The sequence below is a fragment of the Eriocheir sinensis genome, chromosome 2, assembly GCF_024679095.1.
Source record: "Eriocheir sinensis breed Jianghai 21 chromosome 2, ASM2467909v1, whole genome shotgun sequence".
Lineage (NCBI taxonomy): Eukaryota > Metazoa > Arthropoda > Malacostraca > Decapoda > Varunidae > Eriocheir > Eriocheir sinensis.
The window spans coordinates 31,174,551-31,199,289 of NC_066510.1; the positions used below are offsets into that span (position 1 = coordinate 31,174,551).

General features: G+C 39.7%; 2 protein-coding genes and 1 long non-coding RNA gene across 6 annotated transcripts; 2 read left to right on the plus strand and 1 right to left on the minus strand.

The window, feature by feature from the left end:
* The first annotated feature begins 335 nt into the window (after positions 1-335).
* LOC127002734 (uncharacterized) lies at positions 336-5,966 on the plus strand. Of its 2 annotated transcripts, none has more exons than XM_050868841.1 (5): positions 336-922; positions 1,324-1,449; positions 1,972-3,563; positions 4,126-5,349; positions 5,726-5,966. In XM_050868841.1, the coding sequence occupies exons 1-5, from the start codon at positions 886-888 to the stop codon at positions 5,939-5,941; spliced, it is 3,195 nt and encodes a 1,064-aa protein (XP_050724798.1). In that variant the 5' UTR covers positions 336-885; the 3' UTR covers positions 5,942-5,966. The 2 variants fall into 2 exon arrangements, with proteins under 2 accessions (XP_050724798.1, XP_050724788.1); XM_050868831.1 differs by having other exon boundaries at positions 339-922; positions 4,027-5,349.
* On the minus strand, positions 5,376-19,281 carry LOC127002741 (histone H4 transcription factor-like). 3 transcript variants are annotated; one of them, XR_007756498.1, is made up of 12 exons: positions 18,853-19,278; positions 15,967-16,177; positions 14,079-14,521; positions 13,601-13,755; positions 13,190-13,373; positions 12,776-12,928; positions 11,424-11,622; positions 10,888-11,017; positions 10,461-10,594; positions 9,381-9,585; positions 8,624-8,797; positions 5,376-5,937 (listed from the first exon to the last, which is right to left on the minus strand). XR_007756498.1 is itself a non-coding variant. In XM_050868858.1 (11 exons), exons 3-11 carry the CDS (start codon positions 14,512-14,514, stop codon positions 8,696-8,698), a joined length of 1,698 nt encoding a protein of 565 aa, XP_050724815.1. In that variant the 5' UTR covers positions 14,515-14,521; positions 15,967-16,177; positions 18,853-19,279; the 3' UTR covers positions 6,147-8,695. The 3 variants fall into 3 exon arrangements, 2 of the variants coding, with proteins under 2 accessions (XP_050724815.1, XP_050724823.1); XM_050868858.1 differs by lacking the exon at positions 5,376-5,937 and having other exon boundaries at positions 6,147-8,797; positions 18,853-19,279; XM_050868866.1 differs by lacking the exons at positions 5,376-5,937; positions 8,624-8,797; positions 9,381-9,585 and having other exon boundaries at positions 10,457-10,594; positions 18,853-19,281.
* On the plus strand, positions 17,582-20,813 carry LOC127002755 (uncharacterized). The gene is made up of 2 exons (XR_007756506.1): positions 17,582-18,656; positions 19,889-20,813. It is a non-coding gene; the product is annotated as an uncharacterized LOC127002755 (long non-coding RNA).
* Positions 20,814-24,739: the final 3,926 nt, after the last annotated feature.

Here is a 24,739-nt window from a genome sequence, read left to right on the forward strand (position 1 = left end):
GCCATTACCGCCATATAAAGCATTATTTATCTTGTAAACACCTTGCAGTAAGTGTCTGCTAATCATTTCCTGAAAATATACCTCAATTTAGTCATCGGATACGAGTTTGTTTCGTCTCATAATTGATTTGAGGGACTGGTTACGACACAGCTAATAAAAAGTATAAAGTCCTTCCTGTATTGGTAACATCCAGATGCAAGAATAGATATAGATATAATGCTTGAACACATAAAAAAGCATACAGCCACAGTGCTTTTCAACTTGTCAAAATACTCACACTTTTGGCAAATTTCAAACCCAAGTGACGGTCAGACTGTCACCGATCAAGGTTGGCAAGTCGATAGTTATGTCAGTCTAATATTATAGGACGCCACATAGAAGCCTACTTGATAGACACATTTGAAGGGAAATTGATCGTTGCTATGGAATGTATGCCGAGACTTTTAAATCGCTATATTGTTGTTAGCTCCACAAGACAGAACTAAAAATACCCAAATAGTAGACAGACTCATCTCTTTTGACATACAGGAGCAGAGGAATAAAGGGAATAAATTAGAAGACAAAAATCGGTTCTTTGTGGGGCTTTTTCTGAGAATAAAGGAAATAGTGTCGAAGATAAATATCGGTTCTTTGTGGAGTTGGGCTATTTGCTGTGTTGTTGAACTGCATTATTTGGTGTAAAGAATAAAAGAAGCATGTGTGTGTGTGTGTGTGTGTGTGTGTGTGTGTGCCGAGCTCTCCCAAGGGCCGAGATGGATGTAAACAGACACCCACAGCAACAAGAAGACGAAAGCCCTCTCTCCTGGACAGCCTATCATTATTATCCGTCATAGTGCACATGAAGTTAATCAGGTCGAAAACTATCTCAAATCTTCCGGGTGAAACATGTCTGGAGAGATCAACGTGAAGCTGGAAGGCATTGGTGGGTGGCTAAATAATGAGCTGCATGTGTTAAAGTTGTGCTGTAAGTAAAGATGATTGTATGAAGTGCTGGTGTGTCTTCTGTTGTGTTGATCCTTTTCCTCCTTACGAAATGTCAAGACACCTCTTTTCCGACCACTCCCGTCTACTTCCTCATTGTTTATTGCCCTTGAGCTGTTTCCTTTTCCGTTAAAAAAGTACTGCCCACAATACAACTTACCATGGCCAGACAGAGGCTTAGAGGAACTGTAGACACTGCAGCTAGACGGTGATACAGTTTATACAAGTGTTAGTATGAGCGATATGTAGTGGATCTTGGCAAGTATTCAGTCCACAAGCACCAAATAAATTTGAAAATGCTATGAAACTATTGCAAAATAAATTAAGACATGCATGTTACAGAGAGAGACAATGAGACTGGTCTGCAAGCTGAAGTGCTGTCCTGTGGTGGAGCGCTGAACCTGTCAGGGCTTCCTGTTCTGGAGGTGACCATCAGCCACTTGGGGGGCAGCCATACCACCGATACAGGTGTGTGTTCTCTCTTGTGTGTGTCCTTTGGTAACAATTGAAATTATCATGATTCACACTCCTTGAGTCTACCCTACCGGGCTGGCCACAGAATACTGTAGATTTTTTCTTCTATTTCAAAGAGATGTTTGAGATTCAAGAGGTCAGTGGTTATGGCATTTTAAGAATTAACTAAATATAAGGTGGATCGAGGAGGAAAGAAAGGGATTACAAGATGGACAGTTGAGATAAAGAGGCAGTTGAGGATATAAATAATACATAGAAATATGTAATAGGAGGCAAGAGAGAGATTGGGAAGAAAACAGATTAGTAGGGAATGCAGAGTAGAAGAGGAATATGGTACAAATATATCAGCTAAATATCAGAACAAAAAGATTCCCATAAAAGAATCTCAAAAAAGAAATAAGGGGAGGTAAGAATATAATAGATGAATATAGCTTTCTTATGTATAAGATTTTGAAAGTAACTTTTATGTTCTTGATTTATTCTTGTCTCTCTGTACCTCATGCTCACCAACCCAAGGCAAGAAATTAGTGGTGTACAAAGCTCCAGATTCCCAAGAGGACATTGTGCTACAGTTTGAAGAAAACTCAAAAGTGCCTCAAAAGGAAGATGAAACTATTCTGATTGGCCATGGAGAGAATCAGGTGAAATTGAAGAAGTCTGTTATTGCAGAGTACCGACAAAAGAGGCAATACTATGGCCCCCTAAGGGCTGTGGTGGAACGTGCCACAGTAAATTGCAATGGCCAACAACAGGAAATCCTCAAGACAAAGCTGATGCAGGTCAAGTTTGTCTCAAAGGATTCTCTTGGAAATGACTTGAAAGGTGATGATCTGTTGCAGTCCATGGCCAAGATTCCAGGACTCATACCTCCCTGTGATCCTCCACTTGATAACGTTGGAAAGAAAATGAATGGTAGTAATGCAGTGGATAAGAAGGATCAGGTATTCATTACATTTACTGATGGAGATAGCATCAATATAAGTAAAAAGGTTATTGATCAATATAGGAAACTTTCTGGGACAACAAAGTCTCTTGCAGTTCAAAGGGAGAAGACCTACAGGAATGACGGGAGTGGCAGGACTCCTGTTACTATTGTACGTTTATATCCTCGTGATGATGGTGATCAAAGACTTGCTAAAATGGAAGCTACAGATAATAGCTCCTCCCTCAAACCACAGATAGGGAGACCCAGAGCAGTGAGGGGACAAATTAACATAAAAACAAAGCTCTTGCAGGATTGCTCAGAACTGCAACAAAGCATAACAGCTGAGATGAAGGATGAGATGGTGCTTGTGGAAATCGAAGAAGACACACAACAAAGCCAGTCTGAAGATGAAGGGCTGAGCTCTTTTGGCTATGAGACTGGAATAATTGTTCAGACAAGTCCAACATATAGTGCTTCTTTTCCAAATCTCAAAGAGCTAGAGAGCTGTACTGAAGTAAGTAATGATGTGATAGCTTTTCATCTCCAGTCAGCCTCTGTTGATGTGAATGTCAAACTTTCATCAGATGAAATTTGGAAATATCTCACTGAATATGCATCTGAATGTGAGCAAGTTCAAGGCCTCATAACACAGTTCAACAATGAAAGCTGGCTGGAAGTGAAGCGAATGTCTGATTTCTTTCACGTGGATGGAGAGGTCATGACAGACATCTCAATTAAAGCTGTGTACAGGAGCAATCCCAGTCCTGTGACCTTCTACCTGCGAGGCTTTGGGCGCATGATACGCTCAGGTGAACTGAACACGCTGAGTGACATAACTCATCTTTATCGCTGTCTGTCAAGCGATCACAAGCTATGTCTGGGCCTAAAACCTTCCCCATATCAGCCAGACATAGAAAACAATGAGCATGTGAGGCAGTACTTCAAAAGCAAAGGTCACTTTGTATCCACACCCTTTGAGAGCCTCTTCTCTCGAAAGTGTCGAGGCATAGTCACCATCCAGGGCAGTCCGCCTGCTGCAACTTTCACCCGTGGCTCAAGGACAGTGATGGGGGTGTATGCACTCTGCACGGCTTGTGGTATCATGGGTAAAAAACTCAGCCAGCTCATCAAAACTTACCCCAGGAACAAGCCCACACTTGAGAGCACCAGTTCCCACGCAAAGGTAAAATGTCACATGATTTTCATTCAAGTATCACTCACTGATAAGCAGCTTTCTCTTTTATATAAATAAATATATTTGAAATTACTAATTTAAGTTCATAACGGTGTGTAAGATATTGGATGAAGGAATGACATTAGCACCAAAGTTACATTTCTAGCAAAACTTGATTAATATTCTGCATATTTATCTGCCTATTACTCAGCAACTAGCTATATGATTTCCTTCATTTTGATATCAATGATGCAGAATTATATATAGTTTACATAATTAAATCCAAAAATTATGAAAAGAATAATGAACTGGACCTTGTATTCCCCCAGGGCCTACTAGCAAAATTAGTCCTTGCTTGCATTTATTTATGAACACCTGTTTGACTGCTACACAGCATACACATTACCATCTGTAACATTGTAAATTTTTTGAAGGATGTGATTTTCATTTACGTTACTTTTATGTTCTTCAGGTGTTACAGAGTAAATACAACCAACACCTGACAAGACAACCACTTGCATCAGGTGGTTCATCTTGCAGCAGCAGTCAAGTCAGGCACCTGTTTTCCCAGAATGTGGCTGAGGTGATATCCAGTACTGCCACATCCAGCCCAGCTGTCTACCCTGATGAGAGTCATTCGAGTAGATTGACCCTACCCAGAATTAAAAGAAAGGAAGCCCCTAAACAGATTGCTCAAGACAAAGAAGAGGATGAGGACTCAAAGCCAAGTGTAGGAGTGACTGAAGAAGAATTTTTGTCGATGATCGATCTCCGGCATCCCCAGCCAGGAGTCCATCCACGATCCCTTATCAAGAAGTGCAATGTGTGTGGTTTCCGGGCTCCTTCAATGCTTTCCCTGTTTTCCCATATGAAGGGACACATTGGCAACCTTAAAGAGAAGTGTGGAGAGTGCAAAGTACAATTATCTAGTAAAGATGCCCTGGAAACTCATAAGAAACAAATGCACACCCAGCGTTCGCCAGTATGTGCCATCTGCCATTTGAGCTTTACAACTAAAGATCAGCTCTTTGATCACATGAACAAACATCGCAGTCACCTCCCATTTGAGTGTCCTGTCTGTCAACACAAACTAACAAATATGGATGCATACAAAAAACATGTTCGGCTCACACATAAAATCAAGTCAGTCAGAGATCTAAAGTTTGTGTGTAGGACTTGTGGTCTCCATTTCTACACCTGTGATCATCTTCTTCTTCATCGAGTAAATCAGAATCATGAAGGTGAACCATTCCTATGTAAGTCATGTGGGACCTCATTCACCACAGCCAATGAATTTCGAAGTCATCTTCTGGAGCACACAGAAGAGGTAAGAGAGGCAGCAAACATAGCAATTTGCCAACAATGCTACAAAGTCTTTTTCTCATCCTTTAGACTGAAGTTCCATATAGATGCAAAACATAATCAGGGCAAGGAACCTGACCCTATTAAAGTTGAGGAAGGGAATGAACCTCCAAAGAAAAAGAAAAGTAAGGGTCCATACTTACGTTACTTGAGAGCTAATGAAAAGTATGAATGTCACAAATGCAAGAGAAGATTCAAGACGTGTGACACCCTACAAAACCACATCAAGTATTCTCATGGTGAAAAGAAAGCAGTCAAGACTGATAACAAGTGTAACATCTGCGGTCGGAAGTTCAATGCGCTACGCCGCCTTGCAAACCACATGAAGATCCACACCGGCACCCGGCCAGTGTTTCAGTGCGAAGAGTGTGGACAGATCTATGGCAAAAAGATGCAGGTGTTGGAGCACATACGCACAGACCATGCTGAACAGGTAAAGTGAAGTGACATCCTCAGAAGCAGCCTTGATATATAATTGTATTACATAGAGGGTTTGTTTACATTTAAGTACCTCTTCCATTCTAGGAGGAGGAAACATGCCTCAGTAATCAAGTGCTGCAGTTAAAATCACATCTTCATTTTAAAGCTATTTTTAATGTTTAATGCTTTAGTTATTGGAAGTTTGGAACTAACTTCATAATTAATAGTTATATGTAAAAAAGTATTCTTTAGGTGACAAATGTATGATATGCAATTGTATAGAAATTCTGTATAGTGATTGGTGACATCAATGTGTTATAGTGCAATAATGTAATATTTCCATTTTTAACAGCATCTTTTTCATTCTATGCATTAATTACCCACAACAGGTAAAGCGTCATCAAGAGCAGCAGCAGCAGCAGGAACTCCTTCAGTCCAGCCAAACTGATGAGCCAATGGTGGAGATAACAGAGCAACCTCAGGGCCCCGTGGTGGAGGGTTCCACTTCAGCTGCCTGGACCCCCATCAAGAGTCCATTCAAGGTCCCCACAGTGGAGCAGACTCAGGAGGCCGTGTACAGCTTGCTGCAGCTTACAGATTTCTGAGTGGTGCAATAAAATGTCAGTTTAACATGATTTTCAATTTGCCCCAAGACTCCTGAAGGGGCACATTATCAGTCTGTATGAATATGCTCCATTTATCACTAATCAAATTTATCATGTAACATCGAGCTGCTAAGTGTGACAGTCAGGCAAGTCAGTCAAACAAAAAACTGAGAAATAGGCATTGAATATAGTAAAATAAACTCAATAACACTTTCTATCTTTAGTATATACTTTGGAAGACCTTACAGTAAAGCATTGTAATCATCTACGTGAGAAAATAATTGATTAAGCTAACATCAGGAGGCTAGGCATATTTATAAACTACAGTCATACCTCGGTTTACGAGTTTAATTCATTCCGGAATCTTGCTCGCACATCAAAACACTCATAAGCCAAAACAAATTTTTTCCCCATTGAAATTAATGTAATTCCCATTAATGCATCCCATATCAAAAAAAATATTTAAAAATCTTTTCACATGTTATTTCATCCAGAATTAAAGTAATTTTACTAACTAATAGCAATAATAAATAATATAAAACATAAATCAATGTGTTACAGTTGTTACAGAGACTCCTGTAACTGCAAATTCCGTCCGAGGTGTAGGCTTTGCAGTTTCCCTATTCTCGAGGCACTGGAACTATGTTCGACTACCAACGTGAAGCTAAACCGACATATTGTCCAAGATGGAGGGTGAACGAGAGGCACAGTCACATCCCGGAGGGCATACAAGCTGCTGAGGCTCGCACCCCAATCCAGTTGCGAGCATAGTATCCACCGCTCCTGTTTTCTTCTTTGCAGCACCATCCCTTTTAACCATCTTTCTTGGGGACATTGTTGAAGCACAAAGAATGCACAATGTAGTGCTGAAAACACTTAAGATCGCACACCAAAGCACAAATGCAATCGGACACGGGTGCACGGACATTATCTCTGAGTTTACAACTTGGACTGTGACTAGAGTTGCCAACATGCCACCCTTTCCTTAAAATACAGAATGCCATTTGTTCCATATTTGGCTGTCTGAATGGTTAAGCAGATAAAATTCAGTATTTTAAAACTGTACTGAGCACATTTTTAGGTGAACCACAAAACCATTCCATAAAATTATGTTTGTCAAGGGTTGTACTGAAATATGTGTAAAAATACGCATCGTAACATCCCTTCCCCATTCCTCCTGTCTTGCCCAGCAGAAACTGTCACTCATGGCAGGCTACAGAAATTTTAGGGTTGCCACCTGTTCCTTAAAATATGAATTTGTTCTGTATTGGAGAATCGGATGTTGCATTCCTTATTTTTTTAGCTCAAGGTGGCAACTCAAACTGAGATTATTTCCATTGTTCTCCTCTTTGAGCACTCTCGTCTTGCGGCGAACAAAGGGAACCCACGTTCACGGCTTTGACTTGTACAAAAAAACACGCCAGTCCTCATCGAAAGACCGACTTGGTCAGCTAGGCTGACATCACCTGATAGTCTGTCTATCAGCATCCTCTCCTCCCCTTCATGAGCAGTCACCCGGCAGGGGTCTGTGGTTCCTCCTCAGAGGGACGTACGCGTTTGACCCCAACGGCCTCCGTGAGGTGGTGGGGGGGAAAAAAATAAAAAAATAAAAATACAAACAGGATGTTCGTATACCAAGTCTGCTTGTAAACCAAGGCTTGTTTTGTGATTTTTTTTTTGCTCGTAAATCAAAACACTTATTAACAAGGGCACTCGTACACCGAGGTTTGACTGTACTACACCGAGGAGAGGTTTCTAATGTGCAGAATACAACTTTGATAATCTAATTCATGTGTTCTTTATATTAAAATTCAGTCAGTTAAAAGATTCCAATTAATTAACACAGAATGATAAAAAAATTCATTTCAATAAAATTGTAAAATTGCTGATTTGATAGATTTAGGTATCTTTGAGAGTGGTGGGACAAATTTTTAGGAACAATGAATTATCACATGGAAAGTTTGCTAAAATTAAAACTGGCGCCTTTGATACCTATTGCCAAACTAAATACAGTATCACCAAAATCAAGTTCCTACAGTATAGGAAATAATAAGTACCTGACATCACGAGGGTAAAAGTAAAATTCCAACATAAATCACACTGTACACAGCGGACCACTAGCATGGTTTTGTAGTTACTTTGACTCTGCAGTCTTGATTTACATGTAAGCTTTTGTCAAGGAAATATAACACAGATAAAATTGATACATAAATATGTACACAAATTAAAAGTATTATAACACTGACACAAATTAATATTATTGAAGTACATATTTATATAAAGTAAGATCTCTTCATGGTAAGTAATTCATATCTACATATTTCAAATATCAAAACGAAAGCATTATATATATATATATATATATATATATATATATATATATATATATATATATATATATATATATATATATATATATATATATATATATATATATATATATATATATAAACTTTTAAGTCAAATCAAATGACAATGACAGAAATATTTAGAAAGTAGATATCACGTACATATAAACAAAAGCATTACAGTAATTCTGTCTACAAATCTGGTTCTGTTTCCTCTGGGTTGAGTGGGACAACTGCACCACAAAGGCAGGGGGAAGAGATTATCTATGACTACCGGACACATTTTCATGATCTACAAAAATAAGTAGACATTAAGGTAATATTGTAAACTTACCAGGGAATTGGTTTCTTTGCATACTGACTACAAAACTTGCAAAATTAAAACTGAATGTTTATACATCAGGGACTAAAACTGTGAGGGCATGATAATTTCTTGATATTCAGTGACTCTGCTTTCTGTCTCCTTCTGGCAAAGGAGTTGCTGTGGGTCCTGATTGTCACCTTCCTCCTGGAAACAACAGCCTTTGTTAATTTTTCATTTCAATCTAAAAGAAAGCCTGCCAGTGATATCTTGGTAGTTCACTCACATGGGTTAGGAAATTGAGAGCCCTATACTCACAAAACACAGCTTTAAAATTCATCTAATTCACCCTTTTGTGCCTCACCTTCCCTAAATGCCAGAGAAAACAATAAATTTCAATAATACTTTCATAAAATTAATAATGTAACCATCATTACAGTTGTAACTCAATAAGGGGTGGACTACATGAATTTAGGAAAGGGAAATTTGAAACTTGGATAAAGAAAATATATACGCAGAGAGATAAAAAAAAAAGAAAAAAATCTAGAAACATTCCATCTGAAATTGACCTCTCTTTTGGCCACTCTATACTTATTGCTATATGAGAGCAAGAGTTAGCAGGGTTTTTTTTTTTTTTTTTTTTTTTTTTTACATCTTTTTGTTGTCCTTGAGTTGCTCTGTGCTGTATATAAAAAAAATAAAAAAATAAAAAAATAAAAACACTAGACAAAGGGACAATCACTTCTACTGGCTCTCAAATGAGCAAGGCGCAACTGTTTACACTACTTACATTATGTTGCATTGTTGGTTCCATGGGTGTGAGCTGACTGCTTTGAGTGCTTAGAGAGGCAGGGGAGGAAGGGTATGTGGAGGCCTCGGGTGAGTCCACTGTTTCTTCGTCCTCCTCCCCCTCATTGACTGTCTCCTGGTTTAGCTCTATACTCTCATAACGCACTGTCTGTAGCCGGTAAAATCCATCCTCATCTTGTTTGTATCTAGCCATAAACATTAGTATTATTGGTACAAATCTTAAATACTTTGTATTTGTTAATATCTTCATAATATAACACAGTATTCTAGTATGCCATTAGCTTTACAGAATTGTATCTGTCTTTCATGTTACAAAATGCATTATCACACTTGAAGAATTTTTCTTTCCCTCATGTGCTATAATTTTTTCTGAAGGCCTATCTTATGCCCACACTCAAATTTCAATCAGGATTGAAGCTAGTATAAAAACAAGAAAAAGTAATAAATTTACTTGGTTCAACATCCTGAAAGTAGGTAGTGCTCCTAACTACCCTGACAGATGCATTCAGTCACTTCCTCAGCAGGGATGGAGCATTCGTATTCAGTATTCCTATTCGAATAAATTTCAATACTGTATTTGAGTGTATTTGTATTCGTATTTGAATAATCATTGATAGAAATAAAAGGAGTCATTTTTATTCAGATACAAGGGAAAAGTATTCAAATTATGCAAATAATCTGATGAATACTTAAAATTTAATGTCTGAAATAACAGACGTCGTTCCTAAAATCTGTAGCCTCCTGTGCGAACGTGTAATCGTCGTGTATAGTACAGGTTCATGAGCTCATTTTACTGTTGCATAACTTTAGAACAGTGCTATACCCAGCTACATCAAGAAGGTATTTTTTAATGAAAAGTATTCATGAATGTATTCATGAATACATTTAAGAAGTATTTGTATTCAAATTAAAATCATTTCACTGTATTCAAATTCATATTCATTGGAATTTGAAGTATTCCTATTTGTATTTGAATACACTACTCTTGTATTCACTCCATCCCTATTCCTTAGGCACACCACCACCGCCCTCACTCTTGGAGCTCCTGTGTTCATCTTACCTGAACCGGGTGTGTCCCACTGGCCACGCAAAGCTGTGGGTCTTGATAAGGTGTTTGGTGAGGGAGTCTCCAAGGGTGAACCTGAAGTCACACACATGACAGGCATAGTGATGCTTGTCAAGCCCATTGTGGACCTGAGAAACAAAAGGAGTCATTAGTACACCTACATTTTATTCAAATTTTATGTTACATACATCATCCATACTATTAAAGTCTCCTCAACTGTGACATCTGTTCACCCACCCCTCCACTTCTTACACTGTTACCAATTACCACTACATTACAGTAAGAGGATCCCCCACCACTAATTCTTTTATAGCAAGATACCACCACATTCACAGCTTAACAAATATGTAATATACATAAAGGATTTAAATGCAAGCAGTATCAAAGATCCACTTTGAATATTAATATGAATATTCCTTACCAGTCTAATGTGTTTATTTAAAGCCGTCACTGAGCGGGATTTGTAAGTACAATTTTGGAAGAGGCAGCTGTAAGCTGGTTCAGCAGAGTGAACTGAGAGGTGACGAGTGACATCTGAGAGGAGTGTGAACCTGGGGAGGCAAAATGTCATTAGCAGAGGTAATCATGAACACAGTTAAGTGCTATGAGAAATGGGAATCAGGGGTATATGCTCATGGCACCGCATTAGCAATGCTCATATGGTGCCACAGAAATGGAGACTATTTAAAAGTGTATGCAAACATGGTGAACAATAACTGAGGGTCAGATTGTGTGCAAGTGGAAAGTGAGCATCTTTTTGTGAGACATGAGCTTTGGTTACCTTACCAACTTATAAATAAATGCAATTTAGCAAAAAAAAAAAAAATGCAAGTGAGTATTGCACTAATTACTGAACTTCGGTTCAACTTTCTAGAGTTGCTTTTTCTTGATACAAGTATCACTTGGAATGATGAACACAAAGTGCTGAACAAATACTCTAAATGGTGCATTTCTTACCCTTTCCCACACTGCAAACACTTGTGTGGCTTGTCTTTCCTGTGGCGGTATCGCATGTGGGCCACTAGTGTGGACTTATTGGGTACGGTCATGTCACACTCTGGGCACTTGTAGTGATTGATGTGGTGTCGTACATGGTCTCGAAGCAATCTCTCATTAGCATACCTTCGCGAGCAATGGGAACACTGGTACTTCTGAGCTGCAGTGGTGACAATCATTTTAGTTAATATTCCTTGCAAATAAAGGAGGTAGCATGGTACACAATTACAATTATGTGGAGCTTACTCTTTTCAATACATATTTATCTGTTTTATAAAAGGGAAAACCATTATAAATACTCTTATTAGCTCATCAAATACAATTGTGAACAAAAATATTGATAAAAAAAGAGGCTACTGCATCATGAGTTTTAAGTAAGGTGAATCAGTAATTTGTCCATAACCATATGAATTAAATAATCTTTTACCTCACACTGGGCTTACATGCTCAGCTGTCTATCTTACATATATGTACCCCTTTCCCACTCCAATCTTATTAGGTACATTAACTTCTAGATAGCTATAGGAATAAATTCAAATGAGTTATTTTCTCCTTTTGCTTTGACTCTCTTAACCCTTTCCTTGCGTGCGGTGCGGATGCGACTGTCCCCTCAGGCGCAGTCAGGCAGCCCAATGGGGGGTCTCTTTTAACCTCTGTATCTCAAAAACTATTCATCACAGCTAAAAACCAAAAACACCACTGGAAAGAGGAGGTCCAGATCTATAGGAGTCGGTTATGTATGCCTCTCTTGCGAACGTACATGCACGTTCAGGGAGTGTTGAATGTTAACACTTACGTCGGTGCGTGCAGGATGATCAGCCATATTGAGGTAACTGCGGACATCTCTCCTTCAGACTCTGGCAAGGGAGTATTGCCAACTGCAATATTTACAACTATTTGGTCAAAGAATCAGTCAGGTGATAAGTGAAGCTATGCAAAAATGCCGCTATATTAGGCAAGAACATCCACCAGTTACTCGTCCGAGATTTGCCGCGCTGGGCTGATATGATTTTCCACCAAATTTAGTGAAGAACCCACTCAATTGGTAATCCTGTGTTGTGAGAATTAGTGTTGGAACACTCATACGCGGGAGATTTGAGTGCGGCTGGACCTCGCAGCGAGCGTTTATCACCACGAGCAAATACGCCTAACGCTCGCTGCGAGCCTTTAGCAATGAAAGGGTTAATACACACAGCATTGGTTAACATCACACTTCTGTTCACTATATTAACAACTACACTTACACTCAAGCGTCCAACCACTCAGAAAGAGTGAAAATGGACATTAAATAAAATGATGATGATGACACTTACACTCAAGGGGGATCTGTCGGAAGCAATGGTCAAAGAATTTTGTGTTGGAAGCAAAAATCCCACCACAGTTTGGGCAACCCACTAACTTCTCCTGAGTGTGACTACGAACATGATCTCTTAGACGAGCCTGCTTTGCAAACGATGAGGAGCATCCTGAAAGAAAAAAATAAATGAGTCAGTAAATATTTAAAAACACAGGCTGATTACTGTAACTGCAAAGATCAAAAACTTGAAAATTTGTACGTATGGTTGAAATAATTTTAGAAAAGCTTTTTCAAATAGTATCTATGACACCATTATTATTAGATTTTTTTTTCAGAGGTAGTTCTTAGTCATGTTTTCAGGGGTTAGCATTCATATTCAATAAATATATTTTATGTGTGTGTTTTGTTCCAGTAAACTTAAAAGTCTTACCATCCCATGCACAGACAAATGCCTTCTTGTTTGAATTCTCTGTGTCTGTGTTCCGGACATGACTTAGTGTATGGCAATAGAAGTCATGAGCCGAGGCAAACTTTGTGGTGCAATCTTCCCACATGCACTGAAAAACTTCCGGTATCTCAGGTACCACATTGCGTCCAGAAGAATCCAAAATGCACTGAAAAAATGAAGTGCCATCAGTCAGTTAGGTTTAGTTTATACAGCACCAAAGAGAATACTGCCACAAGACATCAGATTTCTTTTTTTTTATGATAATCAGCTCTCTACACAAACTCTGAAGAAGTGGAAGGGATATACAAAGAAGAAAACCTAATTGCCATAAACCCAAACTCAGACAGGACCTGGCCACTCCTACTCTATGTCATACTGTTGAACGCAACTTACTTTTTCATTTACTTCCTGCAACAAGAGTGCCCCAACACTTTTTATCTTGGCATGAAAAGCATGGAAGTAAACATGACGATCCATCTCTTCCTTTGTGGTGCAGGCAAAGTCGCACTCCCTCCAGTAGCACAGGTAGCCTTCATTAGACACAGGCTCTGTATACAAAAAGAAAAAAAATAGGGAGGGTAGACATGTTGGATATTTCTATAATAAAAAAATGTATATAAATATTAAGATGCTTCATTAAGTTCATTAACAAAATACATTTATATATTTTTTCATTGCTGGAAAAAATGTACTAGGAAAGGATGTAATAATAACTTTAACAAGCTGGGTAGAAGTATCCTAATCCCTGCTGTGTGTGAGCCTTAAAGATTAAAAAAAATAATAATAATAAATAAGACATCTAAAACCAGCTTTATACATACAGTGTACTGGAGGTTTCAGTAGAAAAGATAATGACAACCTAAGCACAAACCAGCAATGGCCAGGAGGTGATCAGTTATGTGGGATACGAAGCGTTCCATTTTGTTGAACTCTAGGGCGCAGGTGCTCCACTCGCAAGTGATGATGATCTTCTTGAGCCGGGCTTCTTCTGAGATCCTTAGTCTCTTTGTTGCATTAAGGTTCCTATTCTGGCTGACTGACCCATCACCCTCGTTAGCAACCACCCCACTGCCCAGGTCACACGTATAGGCCATAGTCAAGGCTCCTTCCTCTGGTTGCTGAAGGATGTCCTCACTGGCTCCTGGAGCACTTTCAATGGTTTGGGAATCATGGGCCTGGCTAGCTGGCATGAGGGGGATGCATGCCTCCTCTTGAAGTAGTGTCTCAACAGGAGGTTCATGGTCCACTTCCTCTACTTTTCCCCAAGGTTCATCAAGAGCCTCACAAGCTTTCCTCTTCCGCGTCATGGCTTTCCTGCAAGGTGTGTTATGTGAGAAAATACAAAGAGGCAGCGCACCAACACAGGCTACAGCTAAGATTACAATTCAAGTGATGTTTGACAGAATAGAAGGTAATATTGTGGGCCTAGACTATAATTGATGTAGGTTGACTGGAATAATCATATTGATGTGATCTTATGTATAAAACCCACAATGGCAGACATCTTTCATTCATGCATATGCACCTATAATCTGCCAGTGTGAGCTTTATTCACATTAAAGCAGGGTTTCTTAAACTTAGATGCATGACAGCAGTTTCAGGGTACGCAATGTCTGAGGATACCAGTTTCGTGCAATAATCCACATCAGACACATAATAGCACTGGGAGAAGGGCAGAATATGAGTTACAGTTTAAATAAATTCCAAGTTATGTGTAATTCTTATATTTTAATTATTTTTTGTGGAGATTCATTGTGCCAGAAACTTTCTTGAAGGGCTGTGGTGGTCGGTTCCAGTCACATTGGTTTTGTGGGGAAAATTGTTTAACCCTTTCCATCCGTGATGCAGACGTCGGCATCACAGTATGGAAAGGGTCAAGAGGAAATAGAAGAGGATTAATCCTCTTCTAAACCTCTCAATCCTCCTCTAAATTTCTCTTAATCCTCTTAAGAGGTTTAAAAGAGGACTAACAGTGACGCCGTCGGACGCTGATGTCGCCGGAGTGAAGGTATTAAATTGGGAACATGACATAAATGAACACTTTCAGTCCTGCAGTCCCTGCTCCCTCCCTTCCTTCCCTCTCACACCACCACCATGATGGTCGCAACTGATGTAAATGTTTACGAAAAAAAAAATATCTCGAGAATGAGTGATTTGCGACGGCAAAGCATTACGCCACTGTATTGTAAACCCTTCATAGAACACTAAAGTGTTCGTGGCTGTGAAACAGGTGACAATCTAGAAAAATACCAGTAGGAACTGTGTGGTGGACTGCTTAGTTAGAGTATATAATAAACATTTCAAGAAGTTTCTGGGAGGGTTATAAGTCCTTTTAACCCATTTCTGGAGTAAGGTGGCAAGTAGATTATTGCATTATTATTCTTGACAGTAAAGGAAAAAGCTCAAAGGCAAAATCAAGGCCCCCCCCCAAAAAAAAAAATGACAAGCTAGATATCAGCTTTGCAACAGCAAACTGAGACTGAATAGCCAGAATCGATGGTCAATTTCAGATGGAGAGGTGTCTTGACATACTCCCCTCTTGATAGAGTTCTTCATGGCCAGGAGGAAATGCAAAGGAAGGCCGTTAGGTCAGTCAATACATACATATAATAACCAATAACTGCTTCTGTGTTGGCTTGTCTATTCTGCAATCATACGTATATGGAATCCATCATAACCTGGGAATGGAATATAGGCATTACCTTCATGTTAGAAATCGCTTATGTTCAGACGATCTATTAACTCTATATCCCCCTCACCTCAGTAGTCTTGGAGTCTTGTGTCTCAGCTACACTTTACGTTAATTTAGCCCCTGGAGGTTATGCCCTGGACTGGTAAACCACATAACAAGTCAGCAGGTCATGTCAACAACAACAGCCCCCTGATCTTAATCGTGATCTTGATGTCACAGATGGGTTGAAAATTTGAGATTTCTCCCCAGCGGCAGCCAGGCCTTTGTATCGGCAGCTCCTGTGAAGGAAAACAAAATATACAGAAAGTCGGTGTTCAACTACTTAGGGGCAAGAAAAATCCACTGCATGTCCCATCTCATTCAGAAACACTTGCATCATTTTCGTTCTCTCTCTGTCATACTTTTTACATTACACATTTACTCTATCTCTGTGTTCATTCCCATCTAGTGCTTGGGCAATGTTCTCCGTCCCCACATTTTATTGTCTTATTGTCCAGGGGGAGGTACTGCCCCCTCCCTTGTTGTGCTTTCCTTCCTACCATTGTATCTTTTTTAATTTCATGGTGCTATCTACACATGTATTAATAGTTGTATAATCACACTCTGTCCTGCCTGGGGGTTGGGATGGCATGTTCCTCCCTTCTCCCTTGTTGTTTACCTGCAACAATAAACTATCAATCAATCAATCACACACACACACACACACACACACACACACACACACACACACACACACACACACACACACATAGGTAAATAAGCATTACAGAGTGGGATATTGTGAAACATTGCGGGCTTGTCAAACCTTTTACGGTAGTACAAATATGAATCACACACACACACACACACACACACACACACAGAGAGAGAGAGAGAGAGAGAGAGAGAGAGAGAGAGAGAGAGAGAGAGAGAGAGAGAGAGAGAGAGAGAGAGAGAGAGAGAGAGAGAGAGAGAGAGAGAGAGGGGGGGAGGGGTCGGGTAACTTCAATCCACTGATAAACCGTTTGATAAAAAAAATAAAACACTCGATTAGCTTGTTAAAAATACATTGTGTCATTCCCACTTGGGGCTTTCCCGGTATTGGTTATACGTGCACGGATTCTATAATACCTATTTTTTTTTTTTTTACAGCAAAGGAAGCAGATTAAAGGTAAAGATAAATAAATAAATAAAAACGCTGATCACTGCTCCTATAAAGAGAGTAGAAATGAGTGGCCAAAAAGAGAGTCCAATTGCTAATAGAAATCTAGGTGCCTTGATATATACTCCTCTCTTGAAGAGCTCAAGTCGTAGGCAGGAGGAAGTACAAACGGAGGAAGGCTACTACTACTATGCACTACTACTACTATGTACTACTAATACTAATACTAATACTACTACTAATAATAATAAACTAATAATAATAATTCTACTACTACTACTACCAGCAATAATAATTATATAATGATGATGATGATGATAATAATAATAATAATAATAATAATAATAATAATAATAATAATAATAATAATAATAATAATACATAATAATAATACATAATAATAATAATACACAATAATAATAGTAAAAACATATAATAGTAAAAACAACAACGACAATAATAATGACAACAACAACAATAATAATAATAATAATAATAATAATAATAATAATAATAATAATAATAATAATAACCATCATCATGATCACCGATTGCATCACGCTGTACAAGTCAAGATGAACGTCACACGCGTGCTAGATGGAGTTAATCCTTGGTGATGCTGATACGAGAGTTACACCACGTGAAGCACACAGACCGGAAGCACGTAAACGCCTCTACTCTACTGCCTGGGCTAATGCATCACCATAAACCATCTTAGCACATTTATTATTACCCCTGAAAATTATCTATACATGCTGTTACGGTCTAGACATGTAACCTACCGGAACGCACTGATGTCCGTGTAATGTGCTAATCTAACGTTTTCTCAGTACTCAGTTTTTTCCCATATACAGATAATTCTTCTATTGCGTCATGGGAAATTTTGGGCTTTATAAGGTTCGTAAGGAAGGAGTAAGCGTCAGTTCATCGTTGGCAACCTTTGGACGCCCACCTGCGTACGGTTGTTATCAAGACACGCGCGCCAGAACGTGTCTTCCTTTGACAAGAGTTGAACAGAAAGGGAGGGAGCAGTAACGTCCCCTCGTAGTTCTTACAGTGTGTGAAGTGTTTGACTGAACGAGTGTTTGAAACATACACTGATATCTGAAAGAAGAGATAATAGAAAGGAGAAGAGATAAAAAAATAGTTCGACACATACAAGTTCTCACGTCGAAGTACATGGTGTAATTCTCTCAACCTGTGTGTGTGTGACAGACAAAGCTAACCCCATGGCACACAAACTGTTCTTTCGGAGGAATAAAGAGAAGGCGTGTGAGGCATGTCAGGAGCTTGAATCAGGCCTTCCATGCTACGACTGCACCTTCGCCCTGCAGAGCCCACCACCTAAATACACCTCCTTCGATAGCCCATACACTGTATCTCTGGAGGACGACCCGGTCTGCAACGTGTCGACCCTAGCGCAAGGTGTGAGCAGGTTAGGTGTGGCTCTTGCGTTGGCTATCGACCCGGGTCAAGGAGTGGTGTCCAGCCATCACATTGTGGTGAGCAGCAGAGTGCGGCATTTTAGCGAACAGAGGCCTGCTTCTACGAGAGGAAGAGCATGTGGTCTCCCCCGGAACGCCTCATCTCCTAACCTACGGCACCTGAACAACCTGGTGTGTGTGTGTGTGTGTGTGTGTGTGTGTGTGTGTGTGTGTGTGTGTGTGTGTGGACTTTCACTTTCCTTGCAACATTTTTGGTCACTCTCGCCTACGTGTACAGCCCGCCCATGCATGACGTCAAGGAAACTGCTCAAGGTTAAAAACAACAACAACAAAACAAAAAAAGACCTCTCAGCACTGACTCACTCACCTTGCTCACTCACACAAACACGCACCGCGGATGAATCACCTCAACAAAATTTATGATGGTTTAGCTCCTCAGCTTAAGGCATTTCCTGTCGGACTGTCCCCGTTTTATCTTTTTCCTATAGCTGCAACAACATGAATTCCCCTTCCTCAAACGCCCCCACTTACATCACTCCCTATCGCAGTTATCTCTACGCCCCCCCGCTTCCATCCCTTCCCCACCTTGCAAGAGGAGGTATATCATATGTTAGCCGTTTTTGCCTTTCCTTTCACACTATCGCCTGATCAGTCTCCTAAACATAGCCTATTTCTTGCTGCACTTTTATCACTCAAGTCTTCATACCCTTAGTTTTAGTGCTTGGCGTAGAGTGGTACACCATGGGAGATGTCTGTTCTTTCCCTACATTCCCTTCTAAATCTTGCTTATCTGGCCATTTCCTTAGAAAGTAGGTTGTATGGGAACCAAAATGTGAAATGAAGACTAGAGGAAGTTGCGTGTTTGTTTCCTCTCTCTCTCGTGATTGATAGACTGATTATCTTGATTTTCACTTAACACCTACGAAAAAAAGGAAATATTGACATAACCTTAATAACCTTAATTACCATATATATGAAGGCGTGAGGTGAAAGATAAACCCAATAAATCAGATTAATTAAAGTGTTAGAAATATATGAATTAGTCAGTAATTGCTATATAAATAGTGGCAATATCCTGAGTATAAAAAGCCATATATGGGTTTAACGAGCTTTTTTTTTTTTTTTTTTCGCTGAGCCGCTTTGTAAAATATTATCATCAAGCGAGGCATGTATTTCTTCTGTTTTGCCAGCCTCTGTTGTATATTTTATTCCTATATCAGTGCCCCTGTAAACCCACCACACTGATAATTTAATCTTCCGCTGCAATTAAAACCCAGCTCGCGTGAATACCCACTTATCTATGTTATCCATAATTCCACGAACAGCAGTTTTATTCACGTCATATCTTTATCTTCAGGCCCACTTATTACGTTCGCACCATATCTCATTCCTTTTTCTTTCAGATCTTTCCCGAGCGACCCAGTTCACCTTTACATGGGCCTTCCCAGTCATCGGTAGAGGAGGTACAAGCACAACTAGCGAGAGAGGAGGAGCTACTACTATCAATGGCGCTGGATGAGCCACAGGAGGAGGAGGCTGAGGAGCTCCCACTCTCCTCAGACGAAGAGCCTCACGTCCTGCTCGCCGCCCTCGCTACCGTCACGTCAAACTCCGAACCCACACTCGAGATGGAAAGGGAGTCTAGTCCTCTGCCATGTCAGTTGCTTATTCCGGAGTGAGTGATGTACCAGCGCCTATCCATTGTTCAATCATGCACTCACTCCAGCGATCTCTACCTTTCAATGAGCATAGGCGAGAGGCGAAGGCAAGGAATTTAGACTCCTTGGGGCCTTGGGTGAAGTGGTGTCCAAAGCTCTTGGCATATTATCACTCCTCAGACGCTTTAAGCTCTCACGACAGCTATCTCCAAAGGCCACACAGGAGGTTTTAGTCAGTTTCTCATGAGTGCTTTTTACGTCTATATGGTGCAGAAGCCTAGTCAGACAAACACTATAGACTCGTAAATCTATACCCATGGGGATACCCAGACACTATCTATACGAAAGCCTTATCAAATGAGGGTGTGTAAGCTCCGAAATGTTTAATATGGGGCAAAGATGATTGATCAGGGCATTTATAAGGCTCGACCATAAGTTTTTCTCATAGATGGTTATGCTCTCCTGCAACTGCGAGGTCTCAAAACAAGGCTGATCACAGTAGTTGATAAGCTCAATGGCCTTGTATCCACGCACCTCCTTTAATTAATTCTCCGCTTTGCTCGCCGTCTCTCACAAACTTCCCGCTCATTTTTAAAATTTATTTATATATACCAAAACGTAATTTATAAATACATCACGCAATAAAGACATCGAATATATGTGTAACAGTTATGTCGTTTTAATTTAATCTCCATGTCTCATCTACACCTGCATGAAGCTACATATCTTTACACTTCATGGCCCATTAATCATTATACTCACTTTTCATGACGCATAATAAAAGAAATAATAGAGTAACTGTTGTCATTTCAATTTCCCTGTCTTATTGTTGTTGTCCACCTCTATTCTTCATCTATACTTGAGGTTCTAACATTTATAGCCAACAGTTCAATCAGCCACATTCATCATAACCAATTTACCGAGACGTATAGTCTACTAAATGAATCGAAAAGGAGTAACCGGCCGTTATATCCTTATATTTTCCCTCTCTGTGTGCCTCATCATCTCTATATACCATCGAGTGCAAGTGCCCGAAAACATCTGACGAGCTCTGAAAATGGATGATGATAAGAAAGTGTTGCAATAGTAATTACTTCTCATGGAGGTTGCCAATAAAGGTGGCGATGTTGATTTGGGGATTGCCTGTGGGCGACAGTGGGCCCTTTTTGGGATATATGTGGGCAAATGTTTATAAGCATGGGTCTGATGTGGGACCCATATGGGCAATGTGGGCCACTTTGGATCAGCTGTCAGGAGTGTTCTAAAACGTATTTAGTGAATTTTCTCTTCCCCAGCCCCTACGCCTCTGTAGCCGAGTGGTTTCTGTGACCAAGATGTGCGTGAGTGAGTGAGTGAGTGTGAGTGAGTGAGTGAGTGAGTGAGTGAGTGCACGAGTGTGAGAGTGTGAGTGTGAGTGTAAGTGTTGAGTGTATGAGAGTGAGTGTGTGTCCTAGTGCGAGTGTGTGTGTGTGAGTGTGTGAAAGTGTGAGTGTGCGTGTGAGAGAGTATGAGTGAGTAAATGTGACACACAAAAAAAGAAAAAAAAAAAAACTGAAGCCGTTTCAGTATCCCATGAAATATCTTTCTTTTTCCTTATTATCCTCCGCCTGCTCTCTATCATACTGCTGATGACGTCAAAACCTGCGCGTGAAAAGACCTAATTTTCTTGATCTTGTCTGTGACCGCCTACCACTTCTACCCAGTAACTTACGCTTAAAATATGTCGCTTCGTACATACACTTACAAATATAACCCAGTAACTTCTGCTTAAAATATAACGCTTCATACATACACTTACAAATATAACCCAGTAACTTCTGCTTAAAATATGTCGCTTCGTACATACACTTACAAATATAACCCAGTATTTTACGCTTAAAATATGTCGCTTCGTACATACAAATATGACCCAGTAACTTACGCTTAAAATATATCGCTTCGTACATAGTTACAAATATAACCCAGTAACTTACGCTTGAAATATATCGCTTCGTACATACTTACAAATATAACCCAGTATTTTACGCTTAAAATATGTCGCTTCGTACATACAGTTCCAAATATAACCCAGTAACTTGCGCTCAAACTATGTTGCTTCATACATACACTTACAAATATAACCCAGTAACTTGCACCTAAAGTATGTCGCTTCGTACATACACTTACAAATATAAGTATAATTGCTCGTGTATAAATTTCAGTGCATATAGCCCTTCTTACAAGCAAGAAGCGTATGAAAGAATGCAATACAGACATACATCGTCGAGAATCATCCCTTTCGACCCTATACAAACATCTCATTCTTCATTTTCCTGTTACGTATATTACTTTGTATAGAAATCATTATGTATAACCCTTCCTGCAAGCATGGTGTATGGGAGAATGCAATACAGACATACATCGTCGAGAATCATCCCTTTCGACCCTATACAAACATCTCATTCTTCATTTTCCTGTTACGTATATTACTTTGTATAGAAATCATTACGTATAACCCTTCCTGCAAGCATGGTGTATGGGAGAATGCAATACAGACATACGTCGAGAATCAGCCCTTTCGACCCTTTACAAACATCTCATTCTTCATTTTCCTGTTACATATATTACTTTGTATAGAAATCATTATGTATAACCCTTCCTGCAAGCATGGTGTACGGGAGAATGCAATACAGACATACATCGTCGAGAATCATCCCTTTTTACCTTATACAAACATCTTATTCATCATTTTCCTTTTATGTATAATTGCTTTTATAAATTTCAGTACATATAGCCCTTTATGCAAGCATGGAGTGTATATATGGGAGAATGGAACACAGACATACGTCGTCGAGACTCAGCCCTTTTGACCTCATACAAACATCTCATTCTTCATTTCCCTGTTATGTATATTAGTTTGTGTATAGAAGTCATTACGTATAATCCTTCCTGCAAGCATGGAGTGTATGAAAGAATGCAACACAGACACACATCATCGAGACTCAGCCCTTTTGACCTTATACAACCATCTCATTCATCATTTTCCTCTTACGTATAATTGCTTTTGTATAAATTTCAGTACGTATAAGGCATAACCCTTCCAGCAAGCATGGAGTTTATGGGAGAATGCAATCCAGACATACATTGTCAAGAACCAGCCCTTTTGACCTTATACAAACATTGCATTCTTCATTTCCTGTGGTGTATAATTACTTGTGTATAAATTTCATTACGTATAGCCCTTCTTGCAAGCATGGGGTGTATAAAAGAATGCAATACAAACATGCATCGTAGAGAACCAGCCTTTTCGACCTTATATACTAACCTTATTCATTTTCCTGTAATATATATTAGTTTGTGTATAGAAATCATCACGCATAACCCTTCCTGCAGGCATACAATCATATGCCATCAAGAATCATCCCTAAGGAAACAGAAGGCATTTTAATCAAACATTTTTCGTTAGGTATATTTACTTGTGTATAGAAATCATCACGTATAACCCTTACTGCGGACATTCAACCGTACATCATCGAGGATCAGCCCTCTCAGCCGTATATGTGTGTCTTCGTATGGCAAAGACACTGCATAACAGGGTGTATGGTACTGTGTGTGTGTTCGTGTGTTGACTTTATTTCCACACCACCTTGATTTGAGGTAAAAGTCTTGGTGCGTTTTTTTTTTTTTCTCAAGAGGTGTCCCCAGGAGGCCTAATCCTCTTTTATTTGTTCAGGAAATGAATTGTTCGTGTCATTGCCACAGTACGAGGAACAACAGCGCAAAGCAGATTTTATCTATAGCGCGTGCCAGTTCCTACGACTTTTTGCTTGGCCCATGCTGCCCCCCAGTGCTTCTCTTAAATGGAGATGCTAAAGTTGGGGTATATTAAAGGTCTGGGCAGTACATGGGTAGCAGAAGTAAGGGTTGCGATAGCCGGAGCAGCAGTGCGGGTTGTTGCGGTAGGAAGTGGAAAGGGTTGAATGAAAGCAGTTCGAGGTGTTGGGACCGAAAACAAAATGGGTCGCTATTCGAAAGCAGTGCAGATTGTTACGAGAGGAGGGAGTATGGGTTCTTATGACAGCAGAAGGAGCGATACGTGTTCTTACGATAACGGAAGGAGTGCGGGTGGTTACGAAAGCCTTAGAATAAATACGGCTTCTTACGTTAGCGGAAGGAAGGAGTACAAGTTCTTATGACAGCATACGGGGTTGTTTTGAAGGCATACGTGGTTGTTTCGAAAGCATACGGGTTGTTTCTAAAGCATACGGGTTGTAACAAAAGTGTGCGGTGTTGTAACAAAAGCTTACGGGGTTGTTTCGATCAACAGTGTATGGGTTTGTTGCAATACCCAAATCCGTAGAAATTGTAAATAGCCGTAGCAGCAAATATTGTCATGCAGAAACCATATATAGTTGTTAATAGCAGCAGCAGCAAAAAGGTTAATGTGAACAGTTGAAGAGGAAGTTAGGTTTGCCATTCAAAAGCCATAGATGTTGTTTATAGCCAATCGCAGCAGCACCAAAGTTGTTACGATACTACCATTATGCCAGATTAAGCATTCATCCTGAACTTAGGTTTTCTGTCCTTTTCTTTCCCTGATTTGCCTGCCTATGCACT